Below are 26,323 nucleotides of genomic sequence, written 5' to 3'. Positions count from 1 at the left end.
GCATTTGCGATAAGCTATGATGAAGACGCGTCTGCGTCAGCTTCGGTGTTACCGTGAGGCTTCCGCTCGATAGGCTGTGAGTAGTTAAACCCCGGAAGTCAGACTTACACACGGATGTTCAACTCCCCGGGGGCTGGTACCCTAACCGCTGCATTGTTCAAGGGTCCCCGTAACGCTTGTATTCCCAAGTGGGGGCGCTGTCCCCACTGCCTGACCGCTTGCCCGGCACTGCGACTCCCACGCCACTGCTGGTACTGCCCCCGTTACTCCTCCGCCAGCTACCTCCGCCCTCCCGCCCTGCGTGCTCTTCTCCGGGGTCCCTCCCCAGAGATGGGCTCGCTCCAGGAAGCCCCGCAGGGGAGCGACCTCACCGGGCCACGGTGCCCGGCTCTAGCACGGCTCTGTGATCTCGCGGGTGTCCGTGCGTTTGTCTTTCTCAACTAGATTTTCGTTCCAAGGGTGGGGCCGTGTGCTCACCGCTGGCACGCCCCCTTTCCTGTACGTCACGTTGCTGCTCAGTGACAGGCGGACTCAACTCGGGGGGCTCAGTCCAGAGCCCAGGCTCTGACTCTCCTAGGACACAGAAGCAAGGGGATGGCAGACTTGGTTATTTCGGCCAAAATGGGATGGAGAGTTGCCCCCCCACCCCCCACCCTCCGCCGTTCTCTCTCCATTGTGGGCTCAGCCGCCTTGTAGGTGAACCTTCTGGCAATAGTTCTCAGCCGGGGGGGGGTTGGGTTCTGGTGGATTCTAAGAGGGCTCACCTCTTCTGGACTCGTGTTGTCAGGCTCCTGAGTTTTGTGTTCAGGATCGAGGAGTCGTTAGTCCAGGTGTCTGAAGGGAAATGGTCTGTGGTGTAATCGGCGCTCACTGCAGCCAGCATGAACTTTGGCCCCTCGGCAAGCCACGCCTGGGCTCGTGCCTGGGGACCAAGTGTGTCCACACCCCATGTTCCTCCGCCCTTGGAGGTTGCTTGGCCTTGGGGCGCTGGCCAGGGCGGCCACCTGGGGGCACTGTGGTTACGTTAGTCTCTCCGGCAACAGCGGCACCGGGGCAGCTCGGCACCAGAGGACAACTGTGCCGGGCAGGTGCTGTTACCCGCGTTGTACAGACGGAAACAAGCTCTCGGGGTGCCTGGGCCTCAGGCCGCCCAGCGAGTCATGGAGCTGGGACTTGAAGCCATCCGGCTGCAGAGACCGAGCTGACTACCCTGTCATCTGTGAAGACAGGCACCGGGAGCTGACAGCCCGCTCCGGTTTTCTAGGAGTGCAGAGTCGTGGTTAAGTGTGGGCTCTGGGGTCCAACCCGGTTCGGATCCTGGCTCATCAGGTTTCTGTGCCTGTGTCCATGTCCGTGTCTCAGTTTCCGCATCTGAAAACCTGGCCAACGGGTGCCCGCTTCAGAGGGTGGCCGAGGGTTAATGGCGCGAACGCATGTGGAGAGCACACGTTGTTGGCTGCTGTTTTCCCTGCTTCTGTCTGCGCTGGCATCCAGTGACTCTCTCGGGGTCGCGGTGGCCCCTGACGCTTGACGGCTGTGTCACAAAGATTAAGGCTCTGGAGACACAGAGTGACCGGGACATAGGCCAGTCGGGGAGGTGGCAGCATGCGGATGACCACGGCCACGAGACGAGTTCTGAGAGGCGCAGACATGGAGGAGGGGTCGTGGCCGTTCCACAAGTCAGGTAGGTCTGAGGAGAGGTGACAGGCAGGTTTGGGACACAGAGCAGAGGAGCAGAGTGGGGGTGGCCGGTGAAGGAGAGGACTCGGCTGCCCACCGCCTGGCTGAAGTGAGGAGGGGCGGGGGAGCAGGCCCACGGAGGAGCCGGGAGGGGAGAGCAGACGGTGTGGACAGCCGGGCGATGAGAATCCTGGAGAAATGCCCAGCAGACTGGAGTCTCAACCAGCAGCCTGAAGTCGAAGATCTCACCGGGAGGTTTGCAGCCATGGGAACAGACCTTTGACATTTTTGAAATTGCTTATGGTGAAACATTGGCTCAAAAGGGCCTCAAACATACCTTTTCAGTTTAAAGAATACTAGCTAGACACCCTTGTATCCAGCACCCAGCTGCCCCTTGCGGGGCAGTGCCCTGTGCGCGGGAGGTGCCCACGTGGGGCTGTGGTGCATTTCAGCTGCATGGTCACGAGGCTCAGTTCTGCCACGGTCACCAGGGGAGGGGACATAGGAGCCATGACGCAGCAGAACCCTAACCTGTTCCAGCCCTAACCTGCAAGCTCACCGTCTGGGGGGCTGCACCGACCCTGCCCCGATACAGTCGCGGATCTAGGGTCCACACTGTTCTTGCAGCTGGCCGTGGTGGCCAGCCTGCGTGGCGGGAGTTACCTGATGAGTGCCACCTTCATCCTCAGAAAAGCGCCTCGTCAGGGGGCTGGGGTCCAAGCTTTGTAATTGATCGGCGCCTTAGGCACTTGGCAGTGGCCGGACTACGGAGCCTTGTAAGAGGACAGTTCCCTTTTCAGGGAGGCCAGCCTGCGAGTGATAAACCCGAACAGATAAACCCTCTCGTTCACTGTGGGACTCGGTCATAGGTTCACACCCACAGTGCGTTGCTGCGGCCTCCTGTTGACGCCTGACACGTGTTGTTTCCAATTTGCCTATCACAAACAATGTTTCTGTGAACATTCTGTCGCAAGGGTCTTTCCTAGGCTATTAGTGAACCTAGGAGGGGACGGGTATAGATGGCACCATAGGTAACCACGAGCCCTTTAGCCACACAGCATTATCAGTCTGCACTCTCATTAACCATGTGGAGGAGTGTTCGAGCCTTCATACCCTTCACCACCCCTTCGTGTTTTCTGATTTTTAAATTTTGCTAGTCTCGTGGGTGTGTGATAGTACCTTGAAGTTTAATTTTCACATCCGTGATTACTGATGGGGTGGAGCCTCTTTTCATCCACGTCCAGGCCCACACACACACACACACACACACACACACATTCTGTGTTTGATCATTTTGTCAAGGTGTTAACTATCTTCCCAGTGTGTGCCTTATCTTTTCACTCTATAGTATCTCATGAGTTTGGAAGTTATTATGAGAATTCTTTGAGACTGGCTGAAACCACATTCTGCGGGCCCCCCACCCCCCGACAGGATTTGCATTTATTTGCTCTTGCCTGAAGCCCGGGGATCACTTCAAATTAAATTTAGCCATTGAGCTTTTTTTCAACTGAAACTTTGAGCATTCCCTAGACCCCTACCCTCGTCTAAGAACTTGGCCTGCACACCCTAGAGAAGACGGAATTGTCACTCTCGGGGGAGTGCTTTTTGTTGTTTGTGTCTATCCAGCACGGAGTTGAAAATAGGCAAGGCCCCTTGCTGCCCCCGTCTGTGCAAGGGGTTCATTTCTCCTTCAGTCTTGCATTGAGGATGAAGCCCTCTCCAGTCCCAGCTTCCATAGGAGGCCCAGCTCGAGATGTCCCACATTTGGCAGGCTCTGGGCTTGACCTCTGCTCCCCTGGACTTGCTAAAACAGAACATCAAGGTCTCCAGGGTTCTGCAGAAACCCCAGAATAGAAGTTGGTTTTACTTCTCAGAGTTTTTGCTTTTATTTTTGGCCTATGTGCATGTTTTCCCCCGTCTCCTGTTTGCGATGATGTAAACAGGTTTTTAACAGATGTGCATATCATCTGACAGTTTAGTGGTTTCCTTCCGAAGGTTGATCGGGCATCTAGTCTTCCTGCTGCTGGGACAGAAGTGGCACTTTTCTAGGAAAAGCTCTTACAGAAATGCCTGGGCACGCGGCCACTCTTCAGGGAGTCAGAGGTTGCTGAAGTCGAGGCGACAGGCTGAGAGGTGTCGTCCCCCTTTAAGGTAGAGCACGTGGCTTTGCTCTCTGCCAACGTGGAAGCATGAGGGAGCCCGGGGATCATCACCCAGCTCCAGCCCTAGCCCTTACCCCCTCCCTAAAAGGGCAGGAAGAGAGAACCTGAGAGGCCCCTGAGCCGCTCTGCTTCCTGCCACAGGTCAGCACAAGTGGTTTGTTATCAACCCCATCAGGTCTGACCCAACTGTTGTCAAGGCTCGAGTTCCTGCTCCGGCTCAGAGGTGGTTTAGGGGAGGAAAGAAGTTCTACGTTGGGCAGAATTTGGACGGGGTTTTGAGATCTGCGAAAGCCAAAGCCGAGATTGCCCCTCTCTGGGGAAAGCAAGGGAACCTCGTGCCGCAGCGACCCTCACTGCTCACGTACGTCCGCTCCTGTCAACGGAGCCCTTGGACACAGGAGTGTTGACAAACTCCGCGGACAAGTACCGATTGCCAAAGTTGTCAAAATCCCCACACCTGCATACACTTGACAGTGGGTGAGAAACACCTCAAGCGCCACGTTGGGACATCCAGAGAGCAAATGGATCCTTTCGTGATTACATAGGGTAATGAGGTTCTGGCCACATTCGAAGATACAAATAGGAGGGAAAAACGACAGCTGCATAATCCTCTCGAACAGCAAGACAGAAGAACTGCACCGAGGAAGGGAGCAGGGGCAGACTTGGTGGGAAAGAAGATGGAGACCCTGCCTGCCCCCTGACTTGGGGAAGCTCTCTGCAGACAGGGAGAGAAGTTCAGGAGGGCAGAGACACAAAGAGAAAGTTCATAAGACCCCAAGGCTATAAAGATGCTTGTCCTCTAATCAAAGAGGTACATTTTATTAAAAAAATTTAATATGTATCAGAGAGAAGGGGCAGAAGAGGAAGAGAATCTCAAGCAGGCTCCACACCTAGTATGGACTCGATCTCATGCCCAGGAGATCATGACCTGAGCTGAAATCGAGAGTGGGACTCTTAACCGACTGAGCCACCCGGGCGCCCCCAAAGAGTTACATTTTAGGCCAGCAACGCTATCTGCCTTAGGCAGCGCGGGTGGCAAAGCTTTAGAACGATACTGATCTGGGGTAGCAAGGGGGAGTGGGGTGCGGGTGGGGGGGCAGGCTACTGGCACCCCGTGTGTTCCCCCAGAGCCTGACAGAAGGCGCACAGCTTTTGATCCAGCAGTTCTGAGAACTTCTGAGAGAACTGTATACAAAGAATCACATGCTTAGATAACAAGGGTTCGCATTCATAGATTTGAATTCTACCCAAAGGAGATCAAATGTATCAGTTTAACGGCGATATGGAAGAGGCGGCAGCTATTAAAATAGGGAATAATTCAAGAGGTCTACCTTTGTGGTAAGAAAACACACACGACACCCTTAAAGTTACATAATGTGATTCCATGTGGGATCTACAGAATCGTGGTTAAGCACAGCATCGATGCAATTCATAGAACCACCCTTCTGTGTCATTTGAAATGCCTATGTGAGCCTGGATGATGAAGGCCGTGGTAAGAAAGAAGAGTCGGTCCTGGATGGAAGAACCAGAACCTTGACCCCTTCAGACCAAGTCAGTCTGGCTCCTTCACCCAACACCAAAGCTACGAATCCTCATAATTTCACCCTGGCCCCGAGTACAGGCCAGGAGGTCGGACAGCACTGGCCATCCCTGGTCACAGCGGGAAGGCAGCCCCAGACAAGGGAAGTTCCTTGGCTAACTCCCACGGCAAGTGTCTAGAACACTCGGGTCCGAAGATCCATGCTGCCACCCCCAGCGAGCCTTTTCCCCAGCCCCTCCTCCTCTGGGCTATAAACTGGTCTTCAGAGTTTAAGCAAAGCGTGAAGCTTGGGGCAGAGAAGAACAATTCTAGTAGTTTATGGCGTTCAGTAAATGTTGTCATGTGCTCCTTGAGGGATTCTTCTGTTAATTTACCTAACACCCCTGTGGGGATGGGGATCACCCCCATTTTCCAGAGGCGGAAACAGGCTCCCAAAAGTTCAGTAACTCAGTATTACAGCTAGTAAGAGACAGAACTGGGGTTGTAACAAAGCAGCTTGATTTTGGAGCCCCTCTATTTGACCAGTATCCCCAGACCGAGAAGGTGGAGTGGGCCAGAAAGGAGGAGCCCCTGCCTAGTGTCAAGGCCCTCGGCCTCACTTGTGTGGTTCCCTGTCACAGCTCATGCCCCACCAAGGCCTTTAGAAAAAAGATCGAAAGTCAAGTTTGGACCCACCTATCAGATTATTCTCTCCTGTCACCAGAGGCTGATCCCTACCCCACCCCCCAATCCCTCCCAACTGCTACGCCTTCCCAGCCTAGATCTACCGGTCAGTCTGGAAAGTTCTTTGTGGCCAAGTCAGAGATGAAGGCCTAGGTCCTACAGGGGCACATGAAAGTCAGCCACACAACCAGCGCTGGTACTGAGCTGGGGGGGGGGGGGGCAGGCTCGCTGTGGCAGCCAGCATCAGGGCCAAGAGGCTGCTGTATCAGCCCGGGAGTGGACTAGTCTGGCGGGGGGCGTGTGCTGAAGGAGGGGAGAGGGAGGCTGGTGGGCCCCAGCATCCTTTAGCGGGAAGCTGAGGCTCAGAGCAAGACTGAAGAGTTCCTTCAAGGCCCCAGGAGCTCTGGGTGCCCCTTCCCCACGGGGAGCTGAGCAGCATGCTGTGAGAAAGTCAGAACTCCCACGTCTGGGCGACGGGGTCAGGCCTTCACGGGCCATTTCACCCTCGGGGCTCCCCATTCCTACCTACTGGGGCTCGGACTCTGCTGTGATTGTACCCTCCTCTACCCTCGCTTATCTGGTTCTCTCTGGAATGCCGTCTCTCCTTGCTGAAAGGCAAAGTCTCCCGAATCAGCCTTGGGAGACGCCGGACTCTGCCCAGGGTGCGGCCCGTATTAAGTATTTGTCGAAGAGGTCACGGTTCTGACACGACAGACCTGACACGAAGGAACACGCTTCTGAGACCAAATCTTTCTAGTCGCCACGAATAGCTTTCCACACCCGCTGGGCAGGCTGGACACGGTGCTTTATTGAGCCCAGTCGCCCTCTGTCGCCCTCCTGGAGCTTCTGGGCTTGGCTTGGCTCAGGCCCACGAAAACCCCAACCCCAAGGACCAGGGCCACAGCCACCAGCAGAAGGACCACCCAGAGGAGAGGCCTCTGGTTAGCGTTCCTGGGGGAGCCTGCGGGAGAGAAGGGGTTTGAAGGCTTGCAGGGCTGAGCGAGGTGCCTCCGACCGTCTCCACCCACCAGACCTTTGTGAGGACGCCCGGCAGAGCTGAGCCTGCCCTCCCCCCAGGTCAGGTGGACTGTCTTTGCTCAGTTCCCTGCCCCCAGTGCTGTCACACCCTTTCCCGCCTGCACTGTGGCCGAGCGTCCCCCGGCAGCAAGACGCCTGCCGGTACCTGTGGGCCCCAGCGGAGGCTCCTGCCCGGAGGAATCCTCAAAGTCCACTGGCCCTGGAGAGCTCACGAGGTTCTGCGGCCTGGTGGCCTCGCCGTGTGGAGTGTAGGATCGTCGCTGTCCTGGGCGGGGGAGGGGTGGCATCGTTGGCCGGTCTCTGGCCCAGAAGCCAGGAACAGGCCTGCGGACGGAAGACCCCTCTGCCCCGCCCCGGACTCACTAGCGGGCCTAGAGCTGCATGTGGTCGAGCATGTCTCCAGCCCCGAGGGGGAGCAGGCAGAGGAGTGGCAGAAGAAGTAAACCTGGTGGGAAGAGAATACAGTCAAGAGCACGGGGCCGGCTTGGAGCCACGGGCAGACCTAGGAAGCACCCAGAATCCAGGACCTAGGCGGAGTCCACACTGCTGCCAGCTGTCCGGCCGCCAGGCGGGCTGAGGTCTGGCTGTGTAGACCAAGACCAAAACCACGGCCTCGCCTGCTGAGGGTCAGCGCCAGAACCGTTGTTTCCTAATTTGGAACCTGTGCCTCCCCTCCTTCCCGGTGGCCCAAGTCTGCAGCCGGGTTCCTTGCGGGCAGGCAGCTCGGCCCGGGAGTTGGCCCCAGCCCTCAGCTTCTCCAGTGTGGCCCCGACTGCAGAGTCCCCCGGCAGTGCTGGCCTCCGAGGAGGTGGGGCTCCGCCAGGCAGCCGGGGGACGGGCTATCGCCGCTTCCAGAAACAAAGCCAGGGGCAGCTCCCAGGAGGAGGAGAAGAAGCCGGAGGAGCGGAGCGGAACTGAGCCAGCCCCCGGAGGCCCAGCCAGCAGATGCGCCTTCATCCAGCAGGCGAGAGGCTCTTGGCTCCCGAGAGGCAGGAGGTAAAGAGGAGAATGAAGCCACCCTCACAGTGCTAACCGGCGACATCTGTCTGCACCTGGGCTAATAACGTGCGGCTGCTTCGAGATCCAGAGTTGGCTGTATGTAGTCTTGTGAGAGCATCTTTCAGTAGAACAAGTTCCATGGAAGCCTAGGGCCTACGGGGTCACTTGTGCATTCTGCAGAAAACCTAAATATGCCCTAAGTGGACCCATTTACCTCCCAGAGAAGTTGAGAGATTATAAACATTCCAAGCAGAATTGAAACGCACGCTTTCTAGAGTCAGAAGCAAAGTCACTCTAGAACACCGTGAACAGGGTGCAGATTTAGGGTTGGTGGCATCCATACTCTGGGTTTCCCTTCCTCCCTCTTGAGTGGTCTGGAGGTGGCCAGGACCTGGCTCACCACCCTCCACGAAGCCCCGTCTGGGGACCTCCGGGGACCCATAGCTTGCAGGGTGCTAGAGGACTTCGGGGACCAGCTTATCCCATGGAACATTCGGGGAGCAGGAATTCCAAGGCACTTCTCACCTGTCCCCTGAGGGCCCTCTGGGAGCCAGGGTCCAGGAGGGCGAAGGTGGTGACGGTGAAGCGCTGGTGGTGTGATGGGAAGGACAGCCCTGCCCCGTCTGAGGCTACCATTCGGGTCCTGTAGCTGTCACCGTCGAAAGGACACCTGAGAAGGAAAGAGGCCAAGGAAGCTGCAGAGGGACCAGGGAGGGGGATGGAGGGAGCCCCCAGGGCAGCCCCAGCCCCCACTGCCACTCACCCCTCTGACAGGATGGGCCACTGAGGCTGCTGGAAGGGGCTGGCACTGGGAGTGGCCCAGCACCGGTGCAGCAGCAGGACCAGACCGGGGTCTGTCCTGTCCAGGAGCCGGACCTCCACGGACACAGGCTCACGGAGCAGCCTCACGATGGGGTAGTCCCCCTCCTCGTAGAAGGAGCGGAAAGTCTCATCTGCAGGGCGAGGGACTCGTGAGCCTTGGAGGGCTGTGCGTGGGGACGCGGGGCAGGAAGAGGAGGGCTCCGGGGACTGTACCCGTGGCGATCCGCAGCTGGAACCGCAGGGGGCCGGACTGGATCACGGGGGCCGGCCAGGGGGGTGGGAAGATAGATGCCCGGAGCGGCAGGAAGTCACTGGCGTTGACGGTACAGCGCACGTGAAGCCTGAAGTCCAAGTGCAACAGCACGGGGTGGAGAGAAGATCCAGAGTCAGCATGGCCTGCTCACTTAGTAAACCACCCGCCAGCTACGTGGATGCAACAACCAGGGCGCGCGGCCCAGCAGAGTGGCCGGACCCCACCGAGCAAGCCGCTAGGGGGCCCTCTGCCCCCTGCCCCACTCACCTGCCCAGGACAGCACAAGCTGGTCACAGCGCCCCAGTGTCACCACTGTGCTTGCAGTGGTAGATGGTGGGCCCTGGGGACTGGGGTCTCTCTCTGGCCTACGTGACACCACACGCTCCCAGTGGGGAGCCCACGTCCGGCCCCCTGGTGTTCTGCTAGGGAAGTGGACCCCACCCTACCCCACCCACCTTCACCTCCAGCTCCTAGGCGCTCTCCCTTTACTTCTGAGATCGAGGCCCGCGCTCGAGCTGCAGACCCTGTCTGACCACCTGCCTATTCCCACCGGCTACAGCTGTTCCCCCTCACGGCCCCCTTCCTCTGGGAATCCCTGGAGCCCTGCTGGGTTCCGACTAGCTCCCACCACTTGTGAACCCAAGGGTCTACAGCACAGCCGATCTATCCCCACCCCCAACTACCCCCTGGCCTGTAGAGGCACTTAGAATTTTAAAGCAAAAGACACTTGGACCCTCACACCAGCACCCTTCCCTGGCCCTCAGGGCTGGTGGGGTAGAGAGAAAGACACCTGGGCTTCCGCTCTGTGCCAAGCACAGGATTTTATGCACAGATGTATTGGCCCCATAAGTTCAAGGGCAGGTGTGACAAGCCCAGCTCCCTCGGGGTGCCCACCCTGGCCTCCCGGGCTCATTCTGCCACCAGAGCCTGCAGGTCGCAGGGGCCCATTTCAACAAGAGGTAACCCTCTGCTCCTCCCTCCACCCCAGCACACCCTCCAAGAGTTCCCCCCCCCCCCCCCAGGTATCTTCTGTCTCATCTGTGGCTTTGTGACCTCGGAAATGGGGAGGTAGCAACAGCCACACTCATGGCCTCCACTTTTTCTAGGGGCCTCGATGAGGATGCCTGCAGCTTAGCTTCTGAGCTTAGTTCTTGGAGGAAAAAAGGCAAGTGCTGCTGAGGACCCTGGGGCTGGTGGGGGAGGCTGGGATGAGCCCAGGGGCTCTCCGGAGATCACACAGCAGGGAACCGCATGGACAGGAGCCCAGGTGGCTCCGCAGCCCGTCCTAAGCTCACCCGTGCTCCCCTCCCACCCAAGCCCACAGCCCAGCCTGTGCAAGAAAGGCTGCCCTCACCGGAAGGCGCCATCCCGTGTGATGGAGCCCTGTGGCCCCATTCGGACGTCGATGTCTGACACCAGCTGGTTCTCATAGAGGAGCTGGTTGCCCACCACCTGTGGGAGAGGAAGGACAGCTGGGTGAGGCCCTCCCAGGGGGGCGGTCCTGGGCACCAGGCCATGGCCCCACTCCTACCTGGACGGTGGTCCCACAGTGGGTCAGAGGGAATTGGAAGACCACGAAGGACCCCGTGTCCTGAGTCGGGGAGCAGCTGGTGGGGGCATAGGCCACGTGGATGTTGGCCAGCGTGATCCCATGTGCCAAGGCTGTTTCTTGGGACACCACCAGGACGAAATGGCCATTTCTGAAGCACTGGACAGTTGCTAGGACGAAGGCAGATCAAAGAGGCCGACCAGGACCTCAGAGTTAGTGTCTGTGCGGCAGACGTGGGGGGGTGGACTGGGAGACGGTACTTAGGTGTCGCCCTGGGAGTCGGGAGACCTGGCTTCTCTTACTCTCTGTGCCTGTGTTAGCTTGAGCAAACCCTTTACAGACCCAGATTTTCTCGTGCATGGAAATAAACTACGAAAGTAGGGGCACTGTTGAGTTTGTCATCTAAACTGGGATGCCCTAGGGGTGTCTGGCTCAGCTGGACGAACATGGGACTCTAAGAGTCAGGAGTTCAAGGCCCACATTGGGTTGTGGCGATTACTTAAATAAACTTAAAAAAGTAAACTGGAATGTTCTAGATCTAAAAGGTAGGGGTACGTGCAAAGACAGATCTATTAGGGGGGCGCCTGGGTGGCTCAGTCGGTTAAGTGTCTGACTTCGGCTCAGGTCGTGATCTCATGGTTCGTGGGTTTAAGCCCCGTGTCGGGCTCTGTGCTGACAGCTCGGAGCGTGGAGCCTGCTTCGGATTCTGTCTCCCTCTCGCTCTGCCCCTCCCCTGCTTGTGCTGTCTCTCAAAAATAAATAAATGTTACAAAAAAAAAAAAAAAAAAAAAAAGCTAGAACTGCTACTAGTTCCTTGGGACAACGGTTATCAGGCAAGCTGGGACCTGTGGTCCCCTCATCTAAAGGTACCGTCTGTGGCCCATTCTCCATTCGGGGGCTCGGGCTCTCCTAGGGACTAGGTGTGAAGCAGTTGCAGTGTTGGGGGAGGGGCAGGGGAGGAAGCCCTCCCGTCCTCATGGCTTCCGGTTTCAGGTGTAGAAAGGCCTACCTGTGTTGCCATAGTAACAGGGAACCGCTCTGCTATTGTCATAGCAGCAGCCAGCCTTCTGACAGGCTTCCTTCGAACCTCTTCTCACCACACAGGGGATGTGCCCAGAGGGCACCTGGCACTGCTCCCAGGTCAGAGGTGCCCCTGGGGAGGGGACAGAGCGGTGAGGACACAAGAAAGGGCCACACTGGGCAGGAGACTTCCAAGGGAAAGAGGCAGCTGGCTTCCTGGGCCCAGTCAAGGGCGATCAGGCAGTTCGCTGCTCCAGAAGGCCCAGACACAGTACGCGTATGGAGAAGTCCTACGTACCTGGGTGAAGGGGCTCGTCAACCCCCCAGTGTTCTAAGATGTCCCACTGGGGCAGAGTCAGGGTGGGACGGGTGGCTCCAGGTCTAAGGGGCAGCAGGGCAGGGGTGGGACGGGTGAAGCTGTGCTCCTGGGTGGGGCGGAGGGGCCGGGTATGAGGGGTAGGCAGGGAGAAGCCTGTGCGTGAGGCCAGGTGGGACTCCGGAGTCCAGGTGTGGCCAGGTTTAGGACAGATCAGGGTGACCTCTCCTGCCGCGTCAACTCGACCGTCGCGCAGCACAGCTTCTACGAACACCCTCAGGTGGAAGCGCCCATCCTGCAGGTGAGAAGGTGACCAGAGAGCAGCTAGGTGAGGCCACCGGGCCTCCCAGGCAGAGGAGGGCGTCAGGCAGGGAGCTGGATTTGTGGGCCAGCCCCGGTCACCAGCCCACAGGCGGGCATGACCAGCACAGCGATCCCGAGCTCCCTCTCGGGCTTGTGTGAGGTCAAGCTGGCTCCCAGCCGTGGGGCCTGCCCCGAGCTCAGCAGCGATCCCTACCTTCTCCAGCACGTGGCAACCTCTGTAGTCAGCAGAGAAGACAGCGGGTCCCAGGGGCCTGACGGTGACCCAGTGGTAGCAGACAGAGCAGTTGTGGACCTCGAATTGGTTCCCAAATTCATCTGAGGCAGGGGAGACAGGGATGGAAGTTTGGGAGGGCCAGCGGTGCTGAAGGGTGAAGCCAGGGGCTGCTGGTGACCACTGAGAAAACCCCACTCGGGAGCGGGAGACCCCAGCTTCAGCCTTAGCTTGGCGACTCGCTGCCGGTGTGTTCTTGGCCAGACCCCTCCCCTCTGGTCTCAGTTTGCCCATCTGTAAGGGAATAGCTTCAGCTGGTCTTAGGATCCTTCCCGCTGTGGTTCCCCATTAACAGTACTGGACGGCAAGCAGGAATGAAAACTCGGAAGAGAAAAGGTTAGTACAGTCCCAGGCAGCAGGCTGGGTATTTATTTAAAAAAGTTTTTTTTTAATGTTTCTTTATTCTTGAGAGAAATAGAATGTGAGTGGGGGCACAGAGAGAGAGAGAGAGAGAGAGAGAGAGGCAGAATCGGAAGCAGGCTCCAGGCTCTGAGCTGTCAGCACAGAGCCCGATGCCGGGCTTGAACCCACGAACCGTGAGATCATGACCTGAGCCGAAGTCAGTCGCTTTACCGACTGAGCCACCCGGGTGCCCCTGGGCTGGGGATTTTAGACCTGTTCTTGTAAAGTCAGGGATCCCCGTTCTGTGGCCGAGGCGCTCAGTGTGAGTCTTCTCAGCTGCACACAATGAGGGGCAGAAGGATTTGGAACTGGGATCTTGTGAACCGTCTGCCAGGTTCACTGGCCGTTGCAGTCATGGGGGGGAACACCTGCTGGGTGTCCACCCACCTTGCCCGCCCAGAGCACCAGGGCACCCCTCGGGGGCGGGTATGACCCCTGAACTCCTGTTCAGGGCACATGGCGAGGCTGGGGTCACCGTTCCCGTCTTACAGTTAAGGAAACAGGGGTTCAGAGAGGTCAGGTCACTTGTTCAAGAACACAAAGTTGAGAAGCTGCAGATTCAAATCCCCCCTCCAAACCCACTCCCGTTTTCTCCGTACCAGGCCACAACCACTGGGGCCCTGCCCCTCAGAGGGGCCTGTGGGCCAGCAGCCTGGGCATCAGCTGACCGTGGTCACCGACGCAGAGCCTGGGCCCTAGTGAAACCAACACCTGCCTCTCAGCAAGATGGTCGTGAACACTCGCCGTGGGAAAAGAGGCCCTGGGTGACCAGGGAAACTGAGGCTGGCAACTCACCTTCCTCCCTCCTCCTCCCCCTCCCCAGTGTGGTGACAGAGTGGGGGGCCGAGGGGCCTCTCCTCGTCCTGCTGCACGGGAGGTGGGGACCCGCGTTCGGCCACACTCACCTACGACCTTGAAGCGGATGGTCTGGCCCGGCCGGGGGAACACCAGCAGCTGCATGCCCTTGATCCCACAGTCAGAGCTGTGCCGCAGGCCCCGGAGACCAGGCTCAGGGTGCGGCCGCTGCCCCAGCCCCAGAGCGGCCACCAGCAGCAGCAGCAATGCCACACAGCCATCCCAGACCATGGCCGAGGCTCTTGTCATCAAATACACCACGGCCACCATAACGATCCCCACCCACTCATGGCCCGGTGACGCCCAGGCCTTATATGGGGGAGGTGGTGACTGGAAACTTCTAGGGGCAAAGGGGGCCCACCTGGAGGAGCCTGGCCCCCAGGGGCTCTGGTGAAATTCCCTCCCTGAAGGTCAAAGAAGGCACCCTCCCAGGCCTGGGCCCTGAAGGTGCTCTGAAAATTGCCCCTCACCCTGACTTCCTGCCTTCCAGCTGGGGGTTGATGCTGGCTCCGCAGAGTGATCCTGGCTGGGAGGTGGGGAGGAGGGAATCTTCTGGTACGGTTGAGGCTGCAGGCAGGCGGAGGGGGTGGTTCCAAGTCCCTCATCATCCCTTCCCTGCCCAGTCTGGCTCTCCAGGGCCTCCTGTCTGCACTGGGACCTCCAGGCCACCGAGAGCTGCGGGGGCCGTGGGGGCGGGCAGCAGGCTGGGTTAATTTACTAACCGGGCCCTCGGATGGCTGTGCAGGCCCCAGAGGCCGAGACACTGCCCCTGCCCTAAGAGTGTGCAGATGGATGGCGGGCAGACAGGTTGGTAAACAGACTAGTGGCCCCTCACGGGGCTGTCCTGAGGGTCAGGACATCAATGGGACCGTGGCTGTTACTAATGAAAAATAACAAGGGCGGACAATAAATATAACGGGGCCTCCTGGACGGGATCCTGGCGCAGAACAAGGACGTTAGGTAGAGGCCAAGGAAATGGACTTAGGTTCGTAACAGTGGATCGACAGTGGTTCATCAACCAATAAACGTACTGCCCCAATGTGAGATGGTAACTGTACGGGGCCCTGGGTGCGGGGAACCTGGGACCTCTGTGCTAAATCCTGGGCAGTTCAGAGAAGTAAAGTCTATTAACCACAAGCAGACTGGCTCACAGGTGGCAGGGCTCCCCACGTGCCAGGCTGTCCCAAAGCCTCATTACCGCCGTCCTCATGTCAGGGGAGCGCCTCGGCCCGGCCCCACCAGCCTTAGCCAATGCCGCTGAGCGTGGGCCACGGCAGCTGGCGCGTGGTGGCTCGGTCCTTAAGAGTCAGGCTCCAACCCAGCCCCTGCTTCTTTCTAGCCGGGCCACGTCACTTTTCTCTGCTTCCTTTTCCGGCTTGTGAATTGGGGATGATAATCCAACCTCGCAGTGCGGACAGAAAGACGGACGGCGACGAAGAACGGGCGGGACAAGTTCTCTGTGGTCACGACTTAGCGCTTGGCGGTGACGAGGTCTGCCGTGACGAGAGTTTCCGTGGGGGAAGCTCGGTGGGTCACCCAGGGTACAGAGCGGGTTAAGGGATGGGCCAGGCCGGGGTAGGGGTGGTCAGAAGTGTGGGGGGCACAGGGGGTGGTGGTGGGGGTACTGTGTTGAGGCAGAGGGAATTGGGGGAGATGAAGGCATAGGGCTGCAAACGTGGACTTCAGGCTGGTCTGGGCCCCTGGAGGGGGCGGGGCTGGTGAGGTGGGTTTTTCCTGAAGGACAAGGGAAGGCTTTAAAGTTAGTTTGAAAGCATTTCAGACTTACTGAAAAGAATCTCCCTATACCCTTCACGTAGATTCCTTGAATGTTAGCTGTTGTTAAAAACAAGACAAAAGGGGGTGCCTGGGTGGCTCAGTCAGTTAAGCATCTGACTTCGGTATAGGGCATGATCTCATGGTTTGTGAGTTCGAGTCCCACATCAGGTGAGCTCAAGCCCCGCTTCCGGTGAACACGAGCCCTCGCTCCCTTCTGCCTAGAAAAGTCTTTTTGGAATGCTCCTCAGGGCGCCTTCCTGTTAGACTGGATGTTGCCGGATTCATGAATGAATGGTCGCAGAAAGCCAAGGGGACGTTTAAAACGTACTCAGTTGCACTTTATTTTTCAACGCTGTGTCTCTTCACGTTTGTTTTAGCTCTTCCTCTTAGCTCTTTCTGTTATGTACACAGACACCCACATCCACACTTTCTCCCTTCTCATCTGAGAGCTGGTTGCAGATGGTCCTCCTTTACCCCCAAACACTGCAGACGGTACTTCCTAAAACACAAGGAAAATGATCCAAACCAGATCAACACTGGCATAACACCAGTGTCTCACGTACAAACCTTACTCAGCTCCCCAACTGTCCTAATCGTGACTTTTATAGCAAAGGGCAAAGTTTGTTTTTCCTCGACTGGGATCCAATACAAGACCAAGATGGTGCTTCTTTAGGCTTTTCCAACCTGGCACAGTCCGTGATTCTTTGTTCTTCATACCCTTGATGTTTTGAGGAGTACAGGCCAGTTTCTTTACAGAATGGCCCTCCCTCGGCTTTGTCTGGCGTTTCCTCCTGCTTAGATTCAGGCTCTGCATTTTTGGCGGTGTATTAGTTTGCTGGGTCTGCTGTAACAAAATATAGCCACGTAGGTGGCTTCAACAATAGAAATTTATTCTCTCACAGTTCTGGAGGTTGGAAGTCCAAGGCCAAGGTGTCGGCAGGTCTGGTTTCTCCTGCAGCCGCTCTCCTTGGCTTGCCGATGGCTGCCTCCTCGCCGTGTCCTCATGTGGTCTTCTCTTGGCTCTCTGTGGGTCCAGATTTCCTCCTCTTATAAGGACACCAGTCAGACTGGATTAGAGCCCACCCTCACAGGCTTATTTTAACTTAATCACCCCCTAAAGGCCCTGTCTCCAAATACAGCCACATTCCAAGGTGCTGGGGGGTTGGGCTTCCATATACGAATGGGGGGCGGGGGGAACAATTCAGCCCATAACGAGCAGGAATAGCCTAGAAGTGACATTGTGTCCTCAGGGCATTCTGTCAGGAGGCTCATCATACTGGTTTGTCCTATCGCTGCTGATATAAATCCAAACACTTGGGTGGGATGCGGTCTGCCAGGTGCCTCTGCGGTCAAGTTACTGTTTCTCTTTGAACATAGGAGACACCTTGAGACTGGGTATGTGACCACCTTGCTCCTTAGCAAACAGTCACCCACGGGTGCAGTGGTTTCCTGGCTCCATCATTCCTTCCACGTGTATCTGCTTTCCTGCCATAACAGAGCGGTCTCCCTGCGAGGAAACAGGGTTCAGGTGGTGGAGAAACCCCACCCCCCCCAACCCCCGCCAGAGGAGCGGAGAACCTGGATTCTGTCCTGTGCTCACTGCTCAGGGGCAAAGGGACCTGCTCCCACCAGTAAAGTAGAAACGGGAATGATTACGGTAGGGATGGAATCTGATATACAGAAAGGTCCCTGCACACAAAGGCAATGTGTCTCCCGAGGCCCTGGAAAGGCAGGAAAAGAGCAAGGGAACTTCCTCACGGCCAAGGGCGGAAGGATGCCTTTGAGAAAAGTTGTGCCAAGCTGTCCTGGAGAGGGGGAGCCCTGAACCCTTGGTTAGGATTCCAATTCTTGCAAAGGCTCACGGGCACCACAGCTCATCAGCCTGGGAAGGATGTCAGCTCCTCTGCTCACCCATTGGAGACCGTGTTGCCTTGATTTCCTCATCTGTGTAATGGCGCCAATAACTACCTAACTCGTAGGCTGGCCGTGAAGGTGAAATGAAAAGACCCACGTGCAGCGTTGAGAGCAAAGCCTGCATCACTTGAACACAGTGGCAATAAAAGCCACCACTGTTCTTACTGCGGAGGAAAGAGGGTCAGATCAGAGTGACCAGACTTGGGATTTCGGCTTCCCACTTGGCCTCTTTCTAAACCTCAGTTTGCTCATCTCTTCTTACCATTCTATTTTCTTCTTACCGTTTTACATTTCATTTTTTAAAACGGGGCTTCACTTACTTAATCTGTAAAATGGAATTAAGAATAAGATCCACCTAGGGGCACCTGGGTGGCCCAGCCGGCTAAGCATCCAACTCTCGGTTTCGGCTCAGGTCATGGTCTCACGGTTTGTGAGATCGAGCCCCGCGTTGGGTTCTGCACTGACCACTCAGAGCCTGGAGCCGGCTTGGGATTCTTTCTCCTTCTCTCTCTGCCCCTTCCCTGCTTGTGCTCTCTTTCTCTCTCTCTCTCTCAAAATAAAGAAATAAACTTAAAAAAAAAAAGAAAAAGATAAAGATCAACCTCGCTGGGGTGCCGTGAGCCAGACGGGCTCACTGAGTTCTCCGTCCTGTCTCTCCTGCTCATGAAAGCCAGGGACAGAAGGAGGGTGCCACGGGAGGACGGGGCCTCTCCTGACCGATACATGTGAAGTGCCGAGCGGGGTGCCTGACACGTAGCGGGTACCCCATAAATGTTAGCTAGTGCTATCAGTAGTGGGTTGGGTGGTGACCCCTCAAAAAATAGGTCTGCGGCGAAAGCCCTGGAAACGGGGAACGCAGCCACAGCAGGTAATAACAATACCGACTTTGACGGTCGCTGGAACACAGGGCTTGACTTTTCTTTCACAGAGATCTTGTGGTTCACCGCTTACGGTGTGGCCTTCAGTTGCTTCCAGAATGAGGTTCTCAGCCAATATGTGAGTGGGAAAGGCAAATGCAATCTGTCTGGAGTCAGGAAGAGACTGAGATAAAAGCACACGGCACTGAAAATAACTAAATGGCAGCTGGTTTGTGCATCCCTGCCCCGTGGGGACCGTGAGCTGAGCAGTTGGCTCATTATTTCCTCTGATCCTTGAAGCAGGAGGGAGGGAGGTCACGGAAGGCCCTCGGCTAATACCAGACCCCAAGGACCCTGATTCTCCTTTCCAGTGGGTCAGCGATCTCTGTGGTCCCCCTGAACCAGCAGCCCCGGCATCTCTCGGGGCACCTGATGGAAATGCAACCTGCTGGACCGGACGCTCTGGGGTAAGGCCCAGCGTCCTGGGTTCAACAAGCCCTCTGGGAGATGTACACTCAGCTGCACATTACTGGTCTCTGCTATTTATTTCAGGCCCTTGCCAAAGGCCTGGGTCACCCTCCTCCGGACCCTGCTCTCCGTGAGGGCCCTTGGCACTCTTTCTTTTTTTAAATTTTTTCTTTAATGTTTATTTTTGAGAGAGACAGAGAGAGAAAGAGAGAGAGAGAGAGTGGGGGAGAGGCAGAGAGAGAATCTGAAGCAGGTTCCAGGCTCTGAGCCGTCAGCACAGAGCTGGACTCGGGGCTCGAACTTATGAATCGCAAGATCATGACCTGAGCTGAAGTTGGACGCTTAACTGACTGAGGCCCCCAGCCTGTGCTCTTGACACTTGGTCGCTGTAGGCTCCTGTCCTCTGCTTCCAGCCAGCAAGGCCCCGCCCCAGGCCCCCTCTGCTCCCGAGGCTTGCTTTCAGAGGGGCAGACACAGGCTGTTGGTTCCTGCAACCAGCCGGAGGCTCGTCACACCCCAGCATCGTACACGTAGAGACTGTGGGTGGCACACGGGCTCTGGGAATACGTTCCCAGAGGTCTGTCTCCACTGTGGGAGTGCAGCCGAGGGGCCCCACGGGGACAAACGTCACTGCCTCCTTCTTTAGAAAATGCCTTAGGGCCCTGTTCATCTGGAGTACTTTTTTGTTTGTTTTAGCAGCTTTTAAGTTGTCCTCAAGGAGGAGGGTTGGGAGATGAGCTGAGCCACTTGGAAACAAGGGTTGGGGGAAAGGTCTGAGGAATGAAGATTTCAGGTACGAAGCCCCTTAGCGGGGCTGCCCTGAGAGATTGTGCAAGATGTTCACTGCACAAGGGGGCAAGGGAGGGCAGAGATCCAGTGGGGAGGGAGGGGGATGAAGGGGGGGATTCTTTTTTAGCCCCCAAAGCAATTTGTGCATCGACTTCTGCACTTTGGGGAAGGGACTGGGCAGGAGTCCTTTGTAAAAATTCTACTGCCGTGAAGTTACTTGCCCAAGTCACACGCCAGGGAGTGGCAGTGCCGGATCCAAACACAGGCGGTTGGGCCCCAGAGTCCCTGAGCTTACCCACCACCCTCCACTGCATGACCTTAGAGGATGTTCATGGGTCAGCAGGGCAGGGGTGGGGTGGGTGCTCCTTTCCCCGAAGCAGAGTGGAGGCACCTGCCTACTTTCTTGGGAGGGCTGTAGGCACTTGCCTCCAAGACCAAGCCCCCTGTGACCTACAGGAAAGGACGCCTCCCAGCGCTCATATTTTGGATAATCAAGGCTCTTACCGATCTGCCACCTTGGGCTGCAGCGAGAAATATTATCCCCATCACACGGTCCTGGTATTTTATACATTCTTCACTCAGGATCGCAGGCTCTCAGCAAGTTCGTGAAGCTCCAGGCCCTGAAATTAAGCCCGTGTCTAAGTGGAAGATTCCTGTACATTCAATCCCGTGGGAGGGGGTGCCTTGCCCTGATACGGAGGACACTGGGGTTTTAAACATGTTTTACTGAGACCCTCTGACGTGCTGGGACGCTGGGTTTGAAGGAACGGTTCCTCACCCCAGGAAGCTTGGTCAGCAAGGACCTGGGGAGCAATTAAATGCAAATTTATAAAGCTCTGTCAGCTCACAGCCCACTTTAAATAAAAGCTGTATTGCCCTCGCCCTATAGCCTCTACCCATTTCCTCCCCGGAAGGGACAAGGACTGAGTTCTAAGAGCACCTCCCGTGTGCAGGGCGCTCTGTGAACGGAGGCACCTTGCTGCCAAGCCTTCGAGGTAGACGCTGTCGCTCTGCTCACGGATGGCCAAACCCGGCCTGGCAAGCGGAAGTGGCTCACCTCCCAGCTGCGGCTGCAGGGCTGGCCCGGCCCCGCTCTGCCCACTGCCGCGCCCTGCCTTCCTGAGGATTCTGGGGTGAGGAGAGGGCAGCCAGGACGGTGGACATGTGCCCAAGATGTCCTCTTCCTCATGCCTCTCTCCCACACAGCGGTCGCTCGAAAATGCAGCCCCCGATGCACACTCCCATTCCCCCACGGGCACGCGTACCGACCTGGGGCTTCTGCCAAATCTCCTGTGTAAAGGGAGGGGGTTGAGCACGGGCTGCCGGCAGTTACGTCCCTTTCCCATTGATGGAGATAAATGTTACTGGAATACCAGTGTGACAAGTCAGCCTCCGCTGTCCCCGCCTCCCCAGACCCCACCCCTAAACACACACACACACACACACACACACACACACGCACACGCACACATGCATGCACGCACGCACACGCACACACACACTCCGGAGCTGATAGCTATTTCCTCCCTCAGCCCCACTCCCCTGCCTCTGCCTGCTGGTGACTCGGTGACTCGGTGACTTGTCTGGCTGCCACCAGAAGCTGTCTCTGGGGCTGGAATCCTGTGCTCCTTCTGTGCCCAGGTAAGGAAGCAATAATAGCCCAGGGGCTCGGCAGCCTTAGTGCCCTCTCTGGATCCACGAAGGCACAGTTTTAAGTCAGGATGGCAGAAGGCTGGGTTTCCCGAAGACTGGAGGGGACACACTGCTCAGAGAAGCAGAGGGCACAGGGGTAAGCACAAAAGCCTCTCTTTCCAGACTCACAGCAGTCTGGGTGGGAGGATGACAGGGGCAGTCTTAGGGTAACTGACTCTAAAAGCTTGCATTCCCTGCCCCTAACCCCCGCCCAAAGCAGGACCCTGGCTGCTGGGCTCCACAAGACTCCCGGGAGGCTGGGGGCCGACTCCATGCAGCCAGAAAGACTGATCCCGATGGGTCCCCAGGGTGTAGCAGGACTGTGCTCTCTGAGCATCCCCATGAGACCTGGCAAGAGGCTGCTGCGCTGAAGGGAATGTTCCAGTGCAGAGAGGGGATGGCATTCATCTGGCTGCAGGGTGGAGTCCCAGCTATACCACTGCAGCTGAGGAATGGTGGGCAAGTTGCTATGCTTCTCTGGACCTCAGTTTTCTCTTCCGAAAAATGGGGTCTCACAGGGTCACCGCGAGCGTAATTGTTCTGCAAACTGTAAAGCTTGAGAAGCCTAAGCATTCTTGGGGAGCACGGGCCCAACTGCTCCCCCCGCCCCGACCTGCCTGCGATCCTGGGGCTCATCTGCTTGGAAGAGTCTAGTCTGATCTCTTGGGGCCTCGCCTTCCAGAGGCCCATGCTACCTGGAGAAGACTGTGGGTTTTCTCATCCCGGCCAACAGTGTTACCCCTGGAAATGTGAGTACTGAAGACCACCCCCCCCCCCCCCGCTTCCTTCTCTTCCTGGTTACGGCAGAGGTAGAGGAAAGAGAACACAGTGAGCGTTAAACTGTTGCTTCCCCGCTTGTCTGTTATTTGGGTGGCTTGAGCCGCGGCTTCCACGCCTGTAAAATGGGATGGAGTGAAGGTCTAGTGCCTTTTTCTAGAGTCCTGAGCAAGAGAGCGCTTATGTAAAGGACCTACTGGAATCTCTGGCGCATAGTGGGGCCCCAGGACAATCTGAATTCCCAATCCCTGCCAGCCATCCTATGCCTCCTGCCGGCAGCCTCCCCCACCACCCCCCTGCCCCCCTGCCCTTGTGGATCTCAACCAGCCTCACATCAGGAAGTCTTGGGGTTTTGATGAAGCTGTGGGTGTGCACATCTGGGGTGTCCGCACATCTGCCAGAGGCTGGCTTCCCCAGCGCTCACCTGAGTAGTTTCTCAATCACTACCTGCTGAATGAATGCGTGAGTCAGTAAAGGAATGGGTTTCCTGGGGCAGGAGGGTGGCCCGGCGCCCTTGGGCAGATGGCAGTCTTTCAGCCCCATTGGGCCTCCAGAGCCCCAGTCTGGTAGTTCTCATGCCTAGCTCTCTCCCTCCTCTTATCTTATTTCCTCTCCAACTATGAGAGGAGGGGCTGGCTCCACCGGTCAAAGTCAACATACCCCACACACCACGGTTGTGGGAGCAAAGGGCTGCACAGAGAAGCTGCAGAGAGGCAAGATCTGGGGGTGCTGTGGACACGGAGGGCACATGTCTTAAAGGCACAGCCTCTTCCTTCCACTCCCATCCCCCAGGCCGGCTGACTCACCCCCGTCCTTCAGGTGGGGCCTTGTTTGTGCCCCAGTGGCCCCGCGGGATTGGGAGTCCTGCATGGCCTGGCCTCGCGTGTGACCTTAGGGGACCTGCTAACAACAGTCACAATACTGACGCAGTGCTTCCTGTGTGCCAGGCTCCGCTCTAAACGTTTATGTATATTAGCTCATTGAACACTCCCAACAGCCCTATGAGCTAGGTCTTGTTATGACAGATGCCCATGTCCCAGAGGAGAAAGCAGGCCCAGGAAGGTTAAATGGCTCGCCCAAGGGCGTGCAGCTGGGATGTTATTCCCCCACCTGACTGCCTTGGCTCAATGTCACTGGTGCCCGGTGGCCTCATCTATACCATTCACGGGTCAGGTTCCTATCCCCTGGGGAGGGGGGGTCCCCTGCTGCCCTCGCTCTGCCTACCTCAGCACCCCCTCCTCTCCACCGCAGAGCCGGCCATGTCTGCCAACGTCACGCTGAAGCCGCTCTGCCCCATCCTGGAGCAGATGAGCCGCATCCAAAGCCACAGCAACTCCAGCATCCGCTACATGGACCACGTGTCGGTGCTGCTGCACGGGCTGGCCTCGCTGCTGGGCCTGGCGGAGAACGGACTCATCCTCTTCGTGGTGGGCTGCCGCATGCGCCAGACCGTGGTCACCACCTGGGTGCTGCACCTGGCGCTGTCCGACCTGCTGGCCACCGCCTCCCTGCCCTTCTTCACTTACTTCCTGGCCGTGGGCCACTCGTGGGAGCTGGGCACCACCTTCTGCAAGCTGCACTCCTCCGTCTTCTTCCTCAACATGTTCGCCAGCGGCTTCCTGCTCAGCGCCATCAGCCTGGACCGCTGCCTGCAGGTGGTGCGGCCCGTGTGGGCGCAGAACCACCGCACGGTGGCCGCGGCCCACAGGGTCTGCCTGGTGCTCTGGGCCCTGGCCGTCCTCAACACGGTGCCCTACTTCTTGTTCCGGGACACCATCCCGCGGCTGGACGGCCGCATCATGTGCTACTACAACGTGCTGCTCCTGAACCCGGGGCCCGACCGCGACGCCACGTGCAACTCGCGCCAGGCGGCCCTGGCCGTCAGCAAGTTCCTGCTGGCCTTCGTCGTGCCGCTGGCCATCATCGCCTCCAGCCACGCGGTCGTGAGCGTGCAGCTGCGCCACCGCGGCCGCCGGCGGCCCAGCCGCTTCGTGCGCCTGGTGGCGGCCGTGGTGGCGGCCTTCGCGCTCTGCTGGGGGCCCTACCACGTGTTCAGCCTGCTGGAGGCGCGCGCGCACGCCGACGCGACGCTGCGGCCGCTCGTGTGGCGCGGCCTGCCCTTCGTCACCAGCCTGGCCTTCATCAACAGCGTGGTCAACCCGCTGCTCTACGTGCTCACGTGCCCCGACGTGCTGCGCAAGCTGCGGCGCTCGCTGCGGAGCGTGCTGGAGAGCGTGCTGCTGGACGACAGCGAGCTGGGCGGCTTGGGGAGCAGCCGCCGCCGCCGCCGCGCCTCCGGCCCCCGCCCCGCCCCCGGCCGCCCGGCCGCCGGGCCCCCGCGCCTGCTCGCCTGGCTGTGCGGCGGCCGCCTGGCGTCCGCGCAGAGGGCCCGGGCCCGGTCCCAGGACGAGAGCGGCCCCCTGAACCGGGCGCTGAGCACCACCTCGGGGTAAGAGGGCGGCCGAGGCTCGCCGGCCCGGGAGGCAAAGGAGGGCGGCGATGCCGAGCGAGAGCGTCCCGAGGGCGACGTCAGGCAGCGACCCAGGGATCTGCATTTTGCAGCGCCCGGCCTCCTGGGCCTCCTCGGTCTTTCTCAGAATCCTAGGCAGGCGGCAGGCGGGGCGGGATGCCCAGATTCTGCATTTCTAGCAAGCTCCCTGGAGACGAAGTCGGCGCAGGGACAACACACAGTGAAAACCACAAGATTTCTCCCACTGGGCAGTGGACTCCCGAGGCACGCAGGACACACTCCCCCTGAAGCTCAACTTTGTCAGATGGTGGGAGGGGGAGGGAGGGGAGTGTTTTCACATGAAACCAGTGATGGGTTGGGGTAGAAGACAGAGGGGAAAGGTTTGGGAAGCACTGGCCTGGTCTAACCTCTTCATTTTAGTCCCTCAGCCACCGTGTACTGAGCTAGACGCTTTATCTCACAATCTGGACGGTACGTTCCATGATCAGACTGAGGCACGTGGAGGTTCATCCACGTGCCCCAAGTGCAGGGTCTGCACGCTGACCATGAACCATCACACGTTCCCCTGCCCCAGGTAGAAAAGCAAGGCCTTTTCTATAAGGCTTTTCTTATAAAGTAGCAAAAGCGAGGGCTGTCGTGGTCAACCGGGGCTAACCCAAATGCAACGGGCATCTTTGCTGAAGGTCTTCTCATTGTTTAGTATTTCAACGTGTACGGCAGCCTCGGAGACCCCAGCACGGGACATTTCCTTGCGAATCTGACACCTGTATAGGCCTGGTATTCCATGGGATGCCCTGTGGGCAATGCTGGTAATCCCCAAATCTTTGCAACCCACCTCCCGACTAGCAGCCACTGGGCAGCCGTGCCTTCCAATGTGCAGATATAAGGGGTAGCTCGTCCCTCCCTTGTAGCACATCCACTGTGCCGCGTGCTTCCTCTGCCACCATGGACTGGAGGACAAAGATCGCTGTGCTTAGGTCTGCCCCGAGGCCAGGCACAGAGTTGCTGCCAGTAACTGGTGGGTGAAACGTCTGTGGGAGAGCAGAGAAACCCTCTTGGGCTCTCGGTCCAGTGCTGCCTGTGCCACTCCTGGCTGGGGTCCTGGAGACTGGGCTGGCCAGCTTACCGTTTGCCACGGTGCTGGGCCTTGCCCACAGTAAGTGCTCAGCAAACGGGTAGTAGTAGATGCACAGCTGGCTGAACAGACACCCCTCTTAACACCTCGCCATGCGCCCTGCCAGCCTCCCCTCACTTGTCGCCGCCTGACGCACAATGCCGTTTTCTTGTTTATTAGATTTTCTCCGTCAGAATGAAAGCTCCTTGTGGGCAGGGGCCTTTATATTCCCCAATACCTAGAATTGAGCCAGTATACAGCAGTGTTTCAATAAATATCTTTGATGCAGACTGCGTGGCGTGAATCCAATCTCTGGGGCTTCTGCAGCGTCCGGTACAGGCGAGAGGGAGCTGGGGGAACCTGGCTCCCTGCAACCTCCCCGCCTTAATCTTTCAGTGTGGAAAAGGAAGGGGAGCTGGGCTCAGTCTGCTGGGCGACAGGGTCAGTGGGCTGCAGAGGGACCCAGAGCAGCCATTGGGATGGTGTGAGGGGAACTGGTTCCTGACTGCAGCCTCCTGGCCTGGGTTGGACCCATGACCTTGAGACAGAAACACACATTTGGGGAATCACCC

The 26,323-nt window shown here is 57.8% G+C and overlaps 2 protein-coding genes across 8 annotated transcripts; one reads left to right on the top strand and one right to left on the bottom strand.

Annotated features, from left to right (window-relative positions):
• Positions 1–24: 24 nt before the first annotated feature.
• PTGDR2 (prostaglandin D2 receptor 2) lies at positions 25–26,055 on the top strand. 3 transcript variants are annotated; one of them, XM_047848552.1, is made up of 5 exons: positions 25–76; positions 1,363–1,684; positions 21,231–21,339; positions 21,909–22,139; positions 23,419–26,055. In XM_047848552.1, the coding sequence occupies exon 5, from the start codon at positions 23,427–23,429 to the stop codon at positions 24,618–24,620; it is 1,194 nt and encodes a 397-aa protein (XP_047704508.1). In that variant the 5' UTR covers positions 25–76; positions 1,363–1,684; positions 21,231–21,339; positions 21,909–22,139; positions 23,419–23,426; the 3' UTR covers positions 24,621–26,055. The 3 variants fall into 3 exon arrangements, with proteins under 3 accessions (XP_047704508.1, XP_047704510.1, XP_047704509.1); XM_047848554.1 differs by lacking the exon at positions 21,909–22,139; XM_047848553.1 differs by lacking the exons at positions 25–76; positions 1,363–1,684 and having other exon boundaries at positions 21,294–21,339; positions 22,073–22,139.
• ZP1 (zona pellucida glycoprotein 1) lies at positions 6,104–23,535 on the bottom strand. Of its 5 annotated transcripts, XM_047848545.1 has the most exons (14): positions 20,968–20,988; positions 20,203–20,318; positions 13,945–17,177; positions 12,560–12,681; positions 12,025–12,337; positions 11,716–11,859; positions 10,689–10,876; positions 10,512–10,609; positions 9,118–9,245; positions 8,846–9,035; positions 8,608–8,752; positions 7,447–7,528; positions 7,229–7,348; positions 6,104–7,006 (listed from the first exon to the last, which is right to left on the bottom strand). In XM_047848545.1, the coding sequence occupies exons 3-14, from the start codon at positions 14,162–14,164 to the stop codon at positions 6,852–6,854; spliced, it is 1,905 nt and encodes a 634-aa protein (XP_047704501.1). In that variant the 5' UTR covers positions 14,165–17,177; positions 20,203–20,318; positions 20,968–20,988; the 3' UTR covers positions 6,104–6,851. The 5 variants fall into 5 exon arrangements, with proteins under 5 accessions (XP_047704501.1, XP_047704505.1, XP_047704503.1 ...); XM_047848549.1 differs by lacking the exons at positions 13,945–17,177; positions 20,968–20,988 and adding an exon at positions 23,392–23,535; XM_047848547.1 differs by lacking the exon at positions 13,945–17,177 and having other exon boundaries at positions 20,968–21,089.
• Positions 26,056–26,323: the final 268 nt, after the last annotated feature.

Source organism: Prionailurus viverrinus, unplaced genomic scaffold (assembly GCF_022837055.1).
Source record: "Prionailurus viverrinus isolate Anna unplaced genomic scaffold, UM_Priviv_1.0 scaffold_86, whole genome shotgun sequence".
NCBI classification, from domain to species: Eukaryota; Metazoa; Chordata; class Mammalia; order Carnivora; family Felidae; genus Prionailurus; species Prionailurus viverrinus.
Note: the sequence above shows the minus strand (reverse complement) of the source record. Positions and strands in the feature narration are given on the sequence as shown.